Raw genomic sequence first — 14,282 nt, forward strand, 5'->3', positions numbered from 1 at the left:
GGTTCTCTCAATACCCTTACACCATGGTGCAGTCATGTCAGGTTCTCTCAGTACCCTTCCTTACACCATGGTGCAGTCATGTCAGGTTCTCTCAACACCCTTCCTTACACCATGGTGCAGTCATGTCAGGTTCTCTCAACACCCTTCCTTACACCATGGTGCAGTCATGTCAGGTTCTCTCAACACCCTTCCTTACACCATGGTGCAGTCATGTCAGGTTCTCTCAGTACCCTTCCTTACACCATGGTGCAGTCATGTCAGGTTCTCTCAACACCCTTACACCATGGTGCAGTCATGTCAGGTTCTCTCAACACCCTTCCTTACACCATGGTGCAGTCATGTCAGGTTCTCTCAACACCCTTCCTTACACCATGGTGCAGTCATGTCAGGTTCTCTCAATACCCTTACACCATGGTGCAGTCATGTCAGGTTCTCTCAACACCCTTCCTTACACCATGGTGCAGTCATGTCAGGTTCTCTCAACACCCTTACACCATGGTGCAGTCATGTCAGGTTCTCTCAACACCCTTCCTTACACCATGGTGCAGTCATGTCAGGTTCTCTCAACACCCTTCCTTACACCATGGTGCAGTCATGTCAGGTTCTCTCAACACCCTTCCTTACACCCTGGTGCAGTCATGTCAGGTTCTCTCAATACCCTTACACCATGGTGCAGTCATGTCAGGTTCTCTCAACACCCTTCCTTACACCATGGTGCAGTCATGTCAGGTTCTCTCAATACCCTTACACCATGGTGCAGTCATGTCAGGTTCTCTCAACACCCTTCCTTACACCATGGTGCAGTCATGTCAGGTTCTCTCAATACCCTTACACCATGGTGCAGTCATGTCAGGTTCTCTCAACACCCTTCCTTACACCATGGTGCAATCATGTCAGGTTCTCTCACACCTCCACATGTCAGTCATTCTCTCATACCTTACACCATGGTGCAGTCATGTCAGGTTCTCTCAACACCCTTCCTTACACCATGGTGCAGTCATGTCAGGTTCTCTCAGTACCCTTCCTTACACCATGGTGCAGTCATGTCAGGTTCTCTCAACACCCTTACACCATGGTGCAGTCATGTCAGGTTCTCTCAATACCCTTACACCATGGTGCAGTCATGTCAGGTTCTCTCAGTACCCTTCCTTACACCATGGTGCAGTCATGTCAGGTTCTCTCAACACCCTTCCTTACACCATGGTGCAGTCATGTCAGGTTCTCTCAACACCCTTACACCATGGTGCAGTCATGTCAGGTTCTCTCAACACCCTTCCTTACACCATGGTGCAGTCATGTCAGGTTCTCTCAATACCCTTACACCATGGTGCAGTCATGTCAGATTCTCTCAACACCCTTACACCATGGTGCAGTCATGTCAGGTTCTCTCAACACCCTTACACCATGGTGCAGTCATGTCAGGTTCTCTCAACACCCTTCCTTACACCATGGTGCAGTCATGTCAGGTTCTCTCAACACCCTTCCTTACACCATGGTGCAGTCATGTCAGGTTCTCTCAACACCCTTCCTTACACCATGGTGCAGTCATGTCAGGTTCTCTCAACACCCTTCCTTACACCATGGTGCAGTCATGTCAGGTTCTCTCAGTACCCTTCCCTACACCATGGTGCAGTCATGTCAGGTTCTCTCAACACCCTTCCTTACACCATGGTGCAGTCATGTCAGGTTCTCTCAACACCCTTACACCATGGTGCAGTCATGTCAGGTTCTCTCAACACCCTTCCTTACACCATGGTGCAGTCATGTCAGGTTCTCTCAATACCCTTACACCATGGTGCAGTCATGTCAGGTTCTCTCAGTACCCTTCCTTACACCATGGTGCAGTCATGTCAGGTTCTCTCAGTACCCTTCCTTACACCATGGTGCAGTCATGTCAGGTTCTCTCAATACCCTTACACCATGGTGCAGTCATGTCAGGTTCTCTCAATACCCTTACACCATGGTGCAGTCATGTCAGGTTCTCTCAACACCCTTCCTTACACCATGGTGCAGTCATGTCAGGTTCTGTCAACACCCTTACACCATGGTGCAGTCATGTCAGGTTCTCTCAACACCCTTACACCATGGTGCAGTCATGTCAGGTTCTCTCAATACCCTTACACCATGGTGCAGTCATGTCAGGTTCTCTCAGTACCCTTACACCATGGTGCAGTCATGTCAGGTTCTCTCAGTACCCTTCCTTACACCATGGTGCAGTCATGTCAGGTTCTCTCAACACCCTTACACCATGGTGCAGTCATGTCAGGTTCTCTCAGTACCCTTCCTTACACCATGGTGCAGTCATGTCAGGTTCTCTCAACACCCTTACACCATGGTGCAGTCATGTCAGGTTCTCTCAACACCCTTACACCATGGTGCAGTCATGTCAGGTTCTCTCAATACCCTTCCTTACAGCATGGTGCAGTCATGTCAGGTTCTCTCAACACCCTTACACCATGGTGCAGTCATGTCAGGTTCTGTCAATACCCTTCCTTACAGCATGGTGCAGTCATGTCAGGTTCTCTCAATACCCTTCCTTACACCATGGTGCAGTGGAGCAGATGGCCAGGTGAGAAGAAATGGCTGCTATCAGGCTGCAGCACAAACCCATGCTGCCTGTGGTGCACTCACAGCTTGTCTTCATGATCTCACTGTCCAGAAGTGTTTGGTAGCTGGACCACAACCTCACTGCTTGTGTCTCCCAATGTCATGTGGTGGGGTGAAGGCACTCCCAAGTGCACTGCCTGTGTGTGTGGGGTGTAGTCAAATGAGAGCAGGGAGGAGGAAGTAGAGTTGAGGTTCATGTTCAGGGCAGGAGATTTGATGTGCATGTGTGTGAGTGGCTGCTCCCTGAACTGAGCTCCTCTGTCATGTTCAGTTTCAAGCAGCCTGCCCCAGCATCTGTTGGACTTCCATGTTTGCAAGGCACCTAATGGTAGTATTTGGGGGAGTGGAGCACTGTATCTCTGTGCCTGTTCAGCCAGGAATAAGGCAGGTAATGATAAACAAAACTCTGCTTCATACCTCCCAGATTTTACTTGCCCTGTCCCTGCAACAAAAGGAGGAAAGGAGAACGTTTTTGTGCAGAGCAGCCCCTGGACCTGCTGTTTCCTGAGGCTGCTGAGTGAAATTGTTTATCAGGGTTGCAGAAGGGCTGGGTAGCCTGTGGGTGTTAATAGCTTTTGCAGCTATGTAAGCAGCAGGAACAACAGCAGAGTTATTAGATCTCATCTTTCAGAGGGGAAGCTGATCACCTGAGAGGGTCTGGGATTTCTCCCTTGCACAGTTGTCAGGTACCTTCTCAGACTAATTGAATGGTGAGTGCTGGCTGAGGCCAGGGGCTTGACAGTGGTTGGCTGGATCTGGTCTCCAAGTAGAGCAGCTCTGCTCACACTCCTGCCTCGAGGCCTGAGATCTCCCCAGGTACTGCTCCTCTCTCTGGCTGTGGCTCTTTGCTTTTCAATTTATTTCTTTCTCTTGAGCACAGCTTCCAGTGCATTGCTCTGAAAGATTCAGAACTGCTGGATGAGATCTCCCCATCTCCACCTGCAGCTGAGAAAAGGCAGACTTGGTGCTGGGCCCTGACTAGACCTAAAGCAAGAAGCAGCTTCATCTTACTTCCTCTTCTTATGGTGTTTCTGTCACTTAGCAGTTGGCTTTCTGGCTCTTTGAGCAAGGGATTCCCAACAGACTGCCTTTTGGGGGGGGTTCTGCTGTGCAATATAGCATCTGTGTACCTGCCTGGATGCGTTCCAGTGTGATCTGGTAATGGTACCCTGCTCTGGCAGGGGGGTTGGACTGGATGAGCTTTTGAGGTCCCTTCCAGCCCCTAACATTCTGTGATTCTATGATCTGTCTCAGCCTCCTCTCCAGCCTCTTTTCCTTTTCTTTGTGCCCACCTGCCTCTGTTTCCAGAAGCAAGATCAACTCCTGAGGCCTTTTCATCTCCCATCCAGTGGGGCTGCTGAGGCTCAGCTCCAGTAGGCATTTGTGTCCTTAGCAGGTAGCTGCCAGCCTGCCTGGCAGGAACAGGAAGGAAAAGGACCCCTTTCCTCTGAGGAAGAACCACCTTAATGTTTCTGGGCAGTAGCTGACACCTGTGAGGCACTAAAGCAGAGAGAAAGGTGGATCTCTGCTTGTAGAAAGCAGGTTGACCAAGTGTCTAGTTGTAGGCACAGGGAGAATGTCGTGGGGGTTGGAGTGAGGTTAAAAAGTGCAGTTTGAATGCCCTCTGTGCAAAACCTCTGTCATTTCCATCAAACCTTCTTCCCCTCAGTTGTGCCTTTGAGAACACCTCCCTGCTCTTCAGCTCCCTCTCAGCACGAACCCATACAGAGCTCCCCAGCCAACGTGTTGTGGTGTGAGCTGCACCATTGCAGGCAGGAATGAGGAAGGTGTGGGTCTGATGTCATGCCACTGGGGGAGAGCTGCAGGCTGCTGGAGGCATGGATGTTGCTCTGCCCTGGCTACAGTGGCAGCCCCCTCCCTGACCTCTGCCCTGGTGCTTGCATGGCCACCAGACAGGCTGATTAGCCAAGCTGGACCAGAAGAAGCCATGTCTCTGCCTTTAGTCTGGGTTTAGGGTGAGTCACTGCCCTGGGCCATCTCTCCTGGCCATGGGGAAGCTGGTCCTGATGCCAAGGAGAGGGCTGCTGCTTCTGACAAACTGTGCCTGCATCAGGGTTGCCTTCCGTCTCTCCTCCTGACAAGGAAAGCCTGGGCAAAGCCAGGTCCCTCTCCAAGGGTGCCACATGGAGATTCCCAGGGAAAAGCCAATCTTCTGAGAAGGAATTGGAGCACCAGGCACTTTCTCTGAGGGAGTTTTTATTCTATTATTTTCTGAAAATAATTTCCCAGCACGATGGGGAATTAGCCTGCCAAAGTACAAATTATCCAGCAAGGAAATCACTGCCTGCAGATTAATTCCTAGCTGGTTTCTCTCTCCCGTGTCTGGCTGATGTGTTAGTTAAATATTTGTACATCACAGAAGACTGTCTCACTTTCTCCTCTTTTCCAAGGGTCAGAGAAATGTCAGCCACTGGCACTGGTGTGTGGCTGGGCTCTGCTGCAAGGCAGGCTCCGTGCCATCTGTGGGCAGGAGCTGAAGCGCAGATGAGCCCAGGAGTCCCTGCAGTGGCAGTGGCTGGCTCTGGGGGCCAGCATCCTCTTCCCAGGGGACCTGGGTTCCTGATGCTTTGTCCTGAGCTTATTCTGCTGAGCACTGAAGTCCTGAGCTTAGCAATGAAAGCAAATAATCTTTGCCCTCTGCACGACAGAAAATACCTCTTGGTGTCTTCCCTTCATGCGTCTCCAGGAAACAGCCAACTTTTGTTGCCCTTTAAAATTATTTTTCCTGTTTGAGAATCATAGAATCACAGAATTGTCAGGGTTGGAAGGGATCCCAAGGATCATCCATGGGCAGGGACATCTCACACTACATCAGGTTGCTCACAGCCACATCCAGCCTGGCTTTAAAAACCTCCAGGGATGAGGCTTCCACCACCTCCCTGGGCAACCTGTTCGTGTCTCACCACCCTCACGGGGAAGAAATTCTTCTTAACATCCAATCTGAATCTACACATTTCTATTTTTGCTCCACTTGGTCCTCTGTAATGTATCCTGTCCCACTCTCCTGGGGCTCTCCTCTGAAAAAAAAAACCCAAACCAATAAAGAATGCTCCCTTCTGCCACTTGTGCAATGAGCCCTCGGAGCAGTGAGTGCTGAATCTCAGTCTGTTTCAGCCCCAATGAAAGTGGGACCATACATACAGCTGCAGGGCAGTCAAACCCAGTGGTTCCTGCTCCATTGCTCACCAGTATTGCAGATTGTGTAGAGACAGGAGTTTCTTCTTTCCCATCACAGTCTCTGCAGCACAAGATGTGCTTAGCTGCATTAATCAGAATGTCTGACTTGAAAGATCTTATGCAGAAGATAAATATTGATGTTGATGTTTGTAGTTATAGACTTAAACCTGTAGCTTCAGATCAGAATCTGGGGGTGAGAAGATCTAAATCAGTAATTTGTGGCTGTTCAGCATTTAACAGGGCCTGAATGAAACCCACATAGCTAAGGCAATGCTCATATCAGCAAAGCAGGACACAAACCATGTTTGTAGAAGAAGCACAGACAACGGGCTTAGCACAGCCAGGGAGGGGAGTCTGTCAAAGGGTCATTCCTGGAGTTGGTTTGGGTTTGGCTTGGCCTCTCTATAGCCCAAAGATGTTCTGGAGCTGATAGTCATGTGACATGTAAGTGCCCCCTCCAAAGCAAAGTGATGGAGCATGATCTTGCTTAAGCCACAGTGAGTCTCCTGTGCTGCTGGGGTGGGTGAGCAGGGTGAAGATGAGTATGATGATTCCAAAACAGTAGAGCCTTCCCCAACAGTGGATTGTGCTGCCTGCTCACAGCACATCTCTGTCACTTCTGGCTTCAGAAGCAGTGGAGAGGACTCAACACTCAGACTTGAAGCTGGTGGGATGGTTCCCTTTATTCACCAAGGCAGGCAACTTCTCTGGACCTCCTAGAGCTTTGGGGATGGAATTGGTAGAGCCTGGCTCTGCTCCCTGACACACAGATGCTGGGCTGGTCCTCCTCCAGCCTGGGACAAGCAAGTGCTCGTGGCCATTTTGGCACTTGTGGTCTTCACAGATAAGCTGTCATGTGGTGTGGGCACTGCACTGAGCTGCTGGCAGGTTGGTTAACTGCTGGCTCAATGCCAAAATGTTTAGCAGAGCTGAAAACCATATAGTGTGAGACACTTCAGCACTGCCAGGAGGCCTGAGCTCTGCTCACCAGCACTGACTCGGTAGTGACAGGGGCTGCAGCTCCAGAGAGCTACAAGCTTGGGCTGCATCTTAGAATCATAGAACCACAGAATTATCAGGTTTGGAAGGGACCTCAGGGATCATCCAGTTCCAACCCCCCTCCCATGGGCCAGGGACACCTCACACTATATCAGGTTACTCAGAGTCACATCCAGGCTGGCCTTAAAAACTTCCAGGGATGAGGCTTCCACCACCTCCCTGGGCAACCTGTTCCAGTGTCTCACCACCCTCATGGGAAAGAACTTCTTCCTGACATCCAATCTGAATCTCCCCGCTTCTAGTTTTGCTCCATTCCCCCCAGTCCTATCACTCCCTGACACCCTCAAAAGTCCCTCCCCAGCTTTCTTGTAGCCCCCTTCAGATACTGGAAGGCCACAAGAAGGTCTCCTCTGAACCTTCTCCTCTCCAGACTGCACAACCCCAACGCTCTCAGTCTGTCTCCCTAGCAGAGCAGCTCCAGCCCTCTACTCATCCTCGTGGCCCTTCTCTGGACACCTTCCAGCACCTCCAGATCCGTCCTGTAGTAGAGGCTCCAGAACTGGACACAGAGCTCCAGGTGGGGTATCTCCAGAGTGGGAGAGGGGGAGAATCACCTCCCTCACCCTGCTGGCCACACTTCTCTTGCTGCAGACCAGGATAGGATTCTTGCTCATCTTTGTGCTCACCAGCACTGACTCATTAGTGATAAGGGCTGCAGCTCCAGAGAGCTACAAGCTTGGGCTGCATCTGGCTCATCTTTGTCTGTCCTTAACTCAGGAGGCCAGTAAGGTTGTAGAAGGAAACCACCACTGATCCTGGATCAAGCAGCCTGGGAGGGGAGGGGGTGTGAAATGAAGCTGCTTTGAACCTGGAAGCTGCCTTCACTTCATGATGCCATGAAATGCATCACTGCTATGTTTAGGTATTACAGCCAAATGCCATCAGGTGCATTCTTTGTCATCATTTCCTTCAAGAAAAGAAGCTTGAAAGCTTTTATTGTGCAAATATGTAGATATTCAGAACAGTATTCTTTTGATGGTTAAACTAATTAATGATCTGGTTGTTGTCATACTTATTTTCCTTTGGGCTTGCTTGTTAAAAACTGATGAAGTTCTTGTTCTGGCTTAACACAGCTTGCTCACACCCTCCCCCCACACAGATAGGAGGGAAGTAGCACAAAAAAATGCAAACCTGGGTTGAGCTAAAGAGTTTTACTGTCAATGACACAAATACAGAATCCCCTTAGCCTGTTTGCGGAAAAGCTCAGCAAAATGCAGAAGCAGCAGCAGCAGAAGCCAGAGACAAAACGATTCCCCTCACCCAAGCACACAGCAACCAGCCCAGAGGAAAAGCCCAGCACCCCCAACCCAGGAACCAGAAGTTGCAGGTGGAACAGGAAGCCTCTCATGTTTCAGTCTGAACTTCCAGCCCCAGCATCCTTTGCTCCAGCCAGCACTTTGGGTTGGATGCTGGCATGAGGGAAGCAGGTTATTGAATATGGGCAGCAGACCCAGCTCAACCCCTGCCAGTTCTTTAGTGTGACCAGTGGGATCATCTGAGGGATCCACAAAGAGGTTCCCAGTCCTGGGGTGATCAAGGAAATCTCTGGCATGTATTTTAGAGCTGTGATCAATCTTTAATATAACTAATTAATAAGAAGGAGGGAAAAGCATTTAAGGAAGACAAAGGCAAGTTCTCTGTCTGTGAGACTGCCAGCTCCAAGTAACACAAACAGCTCCTGGCCTCTGCTGGACCACAGCACAGTGTTAGAAGTCTCTCAGCCTTGTGGAGAACCAGTTTATGTTGGTAGCTGCTGCAGCTGCTTCTTTTAGCCCATACTCTGACATCTCTCTGTTTCCTCTGTGCAGGATTTGAAAGCTGGAGGGAGCTGGCTAAGGCTCTGGCAGACACAAATGTCCCAGGTGGGAGCCCAAGCCTTCAGTTTTCCTATCCACAGAAGCTGGAACACCAGGTGAGGAGGCTTGAGATGTGTTCTGAAGGTTTAGAAGGACAGACCTTCCCTTCTGATGCTGGCCCCAAGAGACAGCAGGAAAGAGAGCATGCCACAGAGCAAGATCTGAGCTGGCTCACAGCAGAGTGATGTACAATGACTCCACTGGAAGCCAGCTACCTTATTTTAGATGTACCAAGTTGCAACAGTGGGTTGAAGCTGGCTGGGTGTGTGGCACAGGAAGGGAGCAGCAGTAAGCAAGATGGAAGCAGAAATTAAACATCTGGAGACGCTTTGTAGCTCTCTAGTGAAGCACGTCTCAGTACTGTTGCCTGAAGCAAGCTTTGGCAGAATATTGCTTGGACCTTTTTGAAGCATGGCTGGGGGAACAAAGGAGAGTGGTCCAAGTTTTAACTCTGTGCTAGCAAACAGTTGCAAAGTACTTCTATCCTTTCCCCTCGCTAGCTCACCATGGAATGCCCCAGCCAGGGAACATTTTCACATTCCCATGGTGAGCCATGATAGCTCACCTGCCCCTTGGAAAAGGAGCTTCAGAACTTGCATTTTTCTCACATGTTCTTGTGAGCCCTCTCATGTAGGTGTCAGTGCTGGACTGGTTATGAGGTTATTTTGACTTCCTCTGCTTGTATTTCAGAGCCAAGAGCTGCAAAGAGGTGGGAGGAATAAATCAAATCATGCAGCTGTGGACAGTCCTGTCCCGTGGATGCCAGAGGTGGGTGCCTTTCATTGCTTTGTGTGAGGGAGCTGTAGAGGTCTGTGCAGCAAGAATGGAAGGCAGGGATCTCTGCCTGGATATTCATTTGCTTCACTAGAGGTCCATTCCCTATCACACCCTCCTTAATGACACCTACAGACCTGAGTAATCATCTGGAAAGACAGGAGTGTCCAGATTCCTGACAGTTTGTCTGTACCAGCCATCAAGGCTCCGAGCACCCACCCATAGTCCCCTGAGAGCAGCCAGCTTGCTGCCTTCCTGAGAGGTGAAGTTTATTCAGGGCTGTGCACAGGGTCAAGGATCCAAGGAGTCAGTACAGGACTGGCACACTGAAGTGTCACACTGTGCTTCTGTGCTGGCATTTGCTTGCTACCCACCCCCATAGAGACTTCCCCAGTTCAGTGACACTTCTGATGAACAGAGACCTTCTCCAGTGACCCTTGCAGGCTGGGGTAAATGTTTGTTTGTTTTCCTCTTGCCTCTTCCTCTTCCCTCCCCTGCTCCCTTATCTTAGCATTCCTCTTCAGATAAGGGAGCAGTGCAGCAATGAGAGGGACAGAGCCCGGGGGCATTTACCTCTTGGAGTCAGCTCACTGAATTCCTCAAGGAATTAGAAGGGCCTCTGTGGCTCTCCTGGGAAGGGAATAGGCTGCTGCCCCTGCACTCAGGGCAGGAGGGAAAGTCCCTCCCTCTGGCCATAGCACTGAGCTGCTTGGGTCCCTGCACCATAAGCTAAAGCTTTCCTGGAAGCAGCCAGCACCAGTCACCCCCCAGTGCCCAGAATCAGACCAGACCATTGATCTGTTCTGCTCCATCAGCTCTGCGGAGTGCCAGCCCCAGCTGAGCCCCAGGCAGTGCACAGGCAGGACTGCCTCCCCCATGAGCACCTGCTGGTGAAGAACCAGCAGGACATCAGGGCCAGGAGTGCTGCCAGGCACAGGGATGGCACAGAACACTTAATGCTCCTTCTCCCATGACACTGGGCAATACAGGCTTTACATGGCCTCCCCCAGAGTCTCTGAGGCTCTGCCCAATATCTCTGATCCCCTCCCTGGTGATTTCTCACAATCATGTTAGTCTTGAAAGCTGCCAGCCATGGTGTGTCTTTGATGGGTTTAGAAATGCACCTGGTGGTGCTGTGCTGTGGCTTGGGCAAAGGGCAGTGTTTAGCACAGGGCTGATTTGCAAAGCCCTCTGCTTTGCTGGTGGGGGTGACTTCATGCCCCTGCATGCTGCAGCGCTGGGCAGAGCACCCACCAGCCTGCAAAACTCTCACTCCAGTGTGCTGCTGTCAAGGAGGGAGTGAGTGGAGAGGTCTGCTGGCCAAAGGAAGGACTTGGGGTGGGACTTGAGGTGTGCTGTGTGGCATGGCCCCATGCCTGGAAAGCTGCCTCTGGCCTCATCCTGCACTGCTCCCTGTTGGGGAGGAGAGGTATGCCAGGCAGCAGGGCTGCTGCCCCAGCCCAGCTGTGTCCAGAGATGGTAGCTGCCTTGTTCCCGGCTCTGCCCTGTGCCAGGTGGTGTGCAGCAGATGCACTGTCAGAATACACTGCTTGCTAGGACATACAGATCACAGAATCATCATAGAATCATCACAGAACAGTAGGGGTTGGAAGGGACCTCTGGAGATCATTGGGTCCAACCTCCCCTGCCAAAGCAGGATCACCTGGGGCAGGCCACACAGGAGCACATCCAGGTTGGCTTTGAAAGTCTCCAGAGAAGGAGACTCCACAACCTCTCTGGGCAGCCTGCTCCAGTGCTCTGTCACCCTCACAGTAAAGGAACTTCTTGGTTTCTAGCTTGTATCCGTTATTCCTTGTCCTATTACTCGGTGCCACTGAAAAGAGTCTGGTCCCTTCCTCTTGACACCCACCCCTCAGATATTGATAGATCCCCTCTCAGCCTTCTCTTCTCCAGACTGAACAGCCCCAGGGCTCTCAGTCTCTCTTCATAGGGGAGATGCTCAAGTCCCCTCATCATCCTCATGGCTCTCCCTTGGACTCTCTCCAGCAGGTCTCTGTCTCTCTTGAACTGGGGAGTCCCAAACTGGACACAGGATTGCAGCTGTGGTCTCAGCAGGGCAGAGTAGAGAGGTAGAAGAACTTCCCTAGCCCTGCTGGCCACACTTTTCTTGCTGCACCCCAGGATCCCATTGGCTCTCTTGGTCAGAAGGGCATTTTGCTGTCCCATGCAGAACCTATTGTCCACTAGGACTCCAAGGTCTTTCTCCATGGAGCTGCTTTCAGCAGGACAAGCCCATACCTGCCCTGGTGCCTGCTGTTATTCCTTCCTGGGTGCAGGACTCTACACTCGTCCCTGCTGAACTTCATGAGGTTCACCTCCCCCCAGCTCTCAGCCTGTCCAGGTCTCATTGGATAGCAGCACAACCTCCAGGGCTGTCAGCCACCCCTCCCAGAAACGTGCTGAGGGTCCACTCTGTCCCCTCACCGAGGTCATTAATGAAGATACTGAACAGAACTGGAGCCAGTACTGATCCCTGGGATACACTGCTGGCCACAGGCCTGCAACCTGGCTCTCTGCCACTGATCACAACCCTCTGAACTCTGCTGTCGAGCCAGTTTGCAATCCACATCACAGCCCAAGCATCTAGCCCACACTTTCTGAGTTATGTTATAGAGACTGTGTCAAAAGCCTTCCTGGAGTCATGTGCCATCCATTGCTCCCCCCGCATCTACCCCTTTGGTCACACCTTCCTAGAAGGATATCAGGTTAGTCCAGCAGGATTTCCCCTTAGTAAATCCATGTTGGCTACTCCTGATAACCTTCTTGTCTTCCATGTGGTTAGAGAGGTCTCCAGAATGAGCTGCTCCATCACCTTGCCAGACTGCAGTGACATTGTCTTTCTTCCAGTCCTCAGGCATCTCTCCCATTGTCCATGACTTTTCAAAACTGGCAGAGGGCAGCTCAGCAGCACCATCAGCAGCTCCCTCCACACTCGTGGGTGCACCCCATGAGTGCCCATGGATTTGGGCAGTTTCAGTTTGTCCAGGTGATCTCTAACCCAGCCTTCACTGACCACTGGAACACCTCCCTCCCACAGTTTTGCTCTCTTATTCCCAGGAACCGAGATTCCTGCAGGCTGGTCCCAGGAGTGCAGACTGAAGCAAGGAAGGCACTCAGCAACTCTGCCACCTCTGCATCTCCTGTTGTCACACCTCCCTCCTCTCTGAGCAGTGGGACAGCTTTTCCCTCTAGTTTTCCTTTTCTCATTGATACATTTGAAGAACCTCTTCTTGTTTTCTTTTACTTCCTTAGCCAGACTAAGTTCCAAGAGAGCCTTGGCCTTCCTTGTTGTCTCTCCACCTATTCTGGCAGCATTTCTGTGACTGACCAGACCCTTTTTCCACATGTTGTGAATGTCCCTCTCCCATTTGAGTGTTTTTAGGATCTCCCTGCTTATCCATGCAGGTCTCCTGCCTACTTTACTTGACGTTTTTTTTAAGGGAATACACCTGTCCTGAGCTTGAAGGAGGTAGACTGGGAGCTGGTTTGGGTGGCCTGGCTGTCCTCCTCCCTCAGCTCTGCTCTCCAACATTGCTTCCACGAAGGACCCACCTCCTTCAACAGTTTTCTCTCTGTCTGTGAGGCAAAATTTCCTGCCCTAGCTACAGGGGTCAGCAGAGCCACCCTGACTGCAAAGGGGGACTGATGGTTCACCAGCACCAGCTGCAGGACATTCAGAGGGATACACAGACACATCTCTGTACAGAGCTGCTTGCTGTCCTCTTAAACACTGGCTGAAATTTCTCCTGCCCTGGGGATTAAGTTTGTTGTAACTCTGCCTAAATTAATCACCTTGGGTCTGTGATCCTATGGTGCTCTCCCTGCAGCATCTGTTAAGAACTGAACTGTAGGCTGATTCCTGGGGAGAGGGGTTGGCAGGTTGCCTCCCACAGGCTGGGGAGCTGAGCTTGGTTTCACTAGAGAGGTATATTCCTGACAAGCATAAATAATTAACAGGGTTGCAGAAGGTGGCAACATGGCCAGAAAAGAACAGGTTTCAGTTTTTCAGTTTCAGGAGATGGAATCAGCAGTTTGAGTCTTCAGCCTTGGACAATGTGGTGGGAAAGTTATACCCTGTATAGGAAGAGAAGGGTTCAGCCTCACTCCTCAGTGCCTGAAGGTGCCCATGCACATCATCCCTTCTAGGCACTAGGGAAAATCTTCCAGCTGCCAGCATTGTCCCCTGCCACTTCAGGCTGGGGAGATGTGATTAATTTTGTTTGATTAATCCAGAAAGGTGCTTGGCTATCACCAGGACAGACCAGTGCTGTGGGACCATGAGTGTAACCTTTGGTACAGCTTTAAGCGTGGGGCTGGAGGAATTTCAGAGATGCTCCTGCAGCCTTCTACCTCTGCAAAAGCCTCTCTTCAGCTGTGAGAGGCAGCACAGGGAGCATTTAGAATGTGTGTCCCCATTCATGTCTGCACATCCTTGGGACTTCCTTCTCTCGAAGGAGGAGGTGTGAGGAATGTCCAGGAGCACAGCTCCTTGCAGGCAGTGCCTCTGTAGATGCATAGATGCTGCATGAGACCAGAACCTTGTGGTATGGCGTCCTTCTGCCACCAAACTTGCTCTGAAAAGAGGCATCCTCTCCTTAAAGGACTGAAATACCAAGTTACTGCTGCTTGTTCTGGCCCTGCCCACCTCCCTTGCTCACCCACTCATCAGGTGTCGGGGCTTGGTGGAACACGGGGGGCTTTGCTGCTGACTTGGCTTGATGGATTGCCACAAGTGCCCAGCACAGCAAAGCTTGCAGCTCAGCCCAA

General features: G+C 51.1%; 1 protein-coding gene across 1 annotated transcript in view; it reads left to right on the forward strand.

Annotated features, from left to right (window-relative positions):
* B4GALNT3 (beta-1,4-N-acetyl-galactosaminyltransferase 3) overlaps positions 1-14,282 on the forward strand; it is an 81,689-nt gene that overhangs the window by 42,269 nt on the left and 25,138 nt on the right. Inside the window, exons 2-3 of the mRNA XM_054386591.1 lie at positions 8,673-8,776; positions 9,411-9,488. Coding sequence (XP_054242566.1) covers positions 8,673-8,776; positions 9,411-9,488 — 182 coding nt within the window. The remainder of the gene's footprint in view (positions 1-8,672; positions 8,777-9,410; positions 9,489-14,282) is intronic.

This window comes from Indicator indicator, chromosome 14, assembly GCF_027791375.1.
Source record: "Indicator indicator isolate 239-I01 chromosome 14, UM_Iind_1.1, whole genome shotgun sequence".
In the NCBI taxonomy this organism is placed as follows: Eukaryota; Metazoa; Chordata; class Aves; order Piciformes; family Indicatoridae; genus Indicator; species Indicator indicator.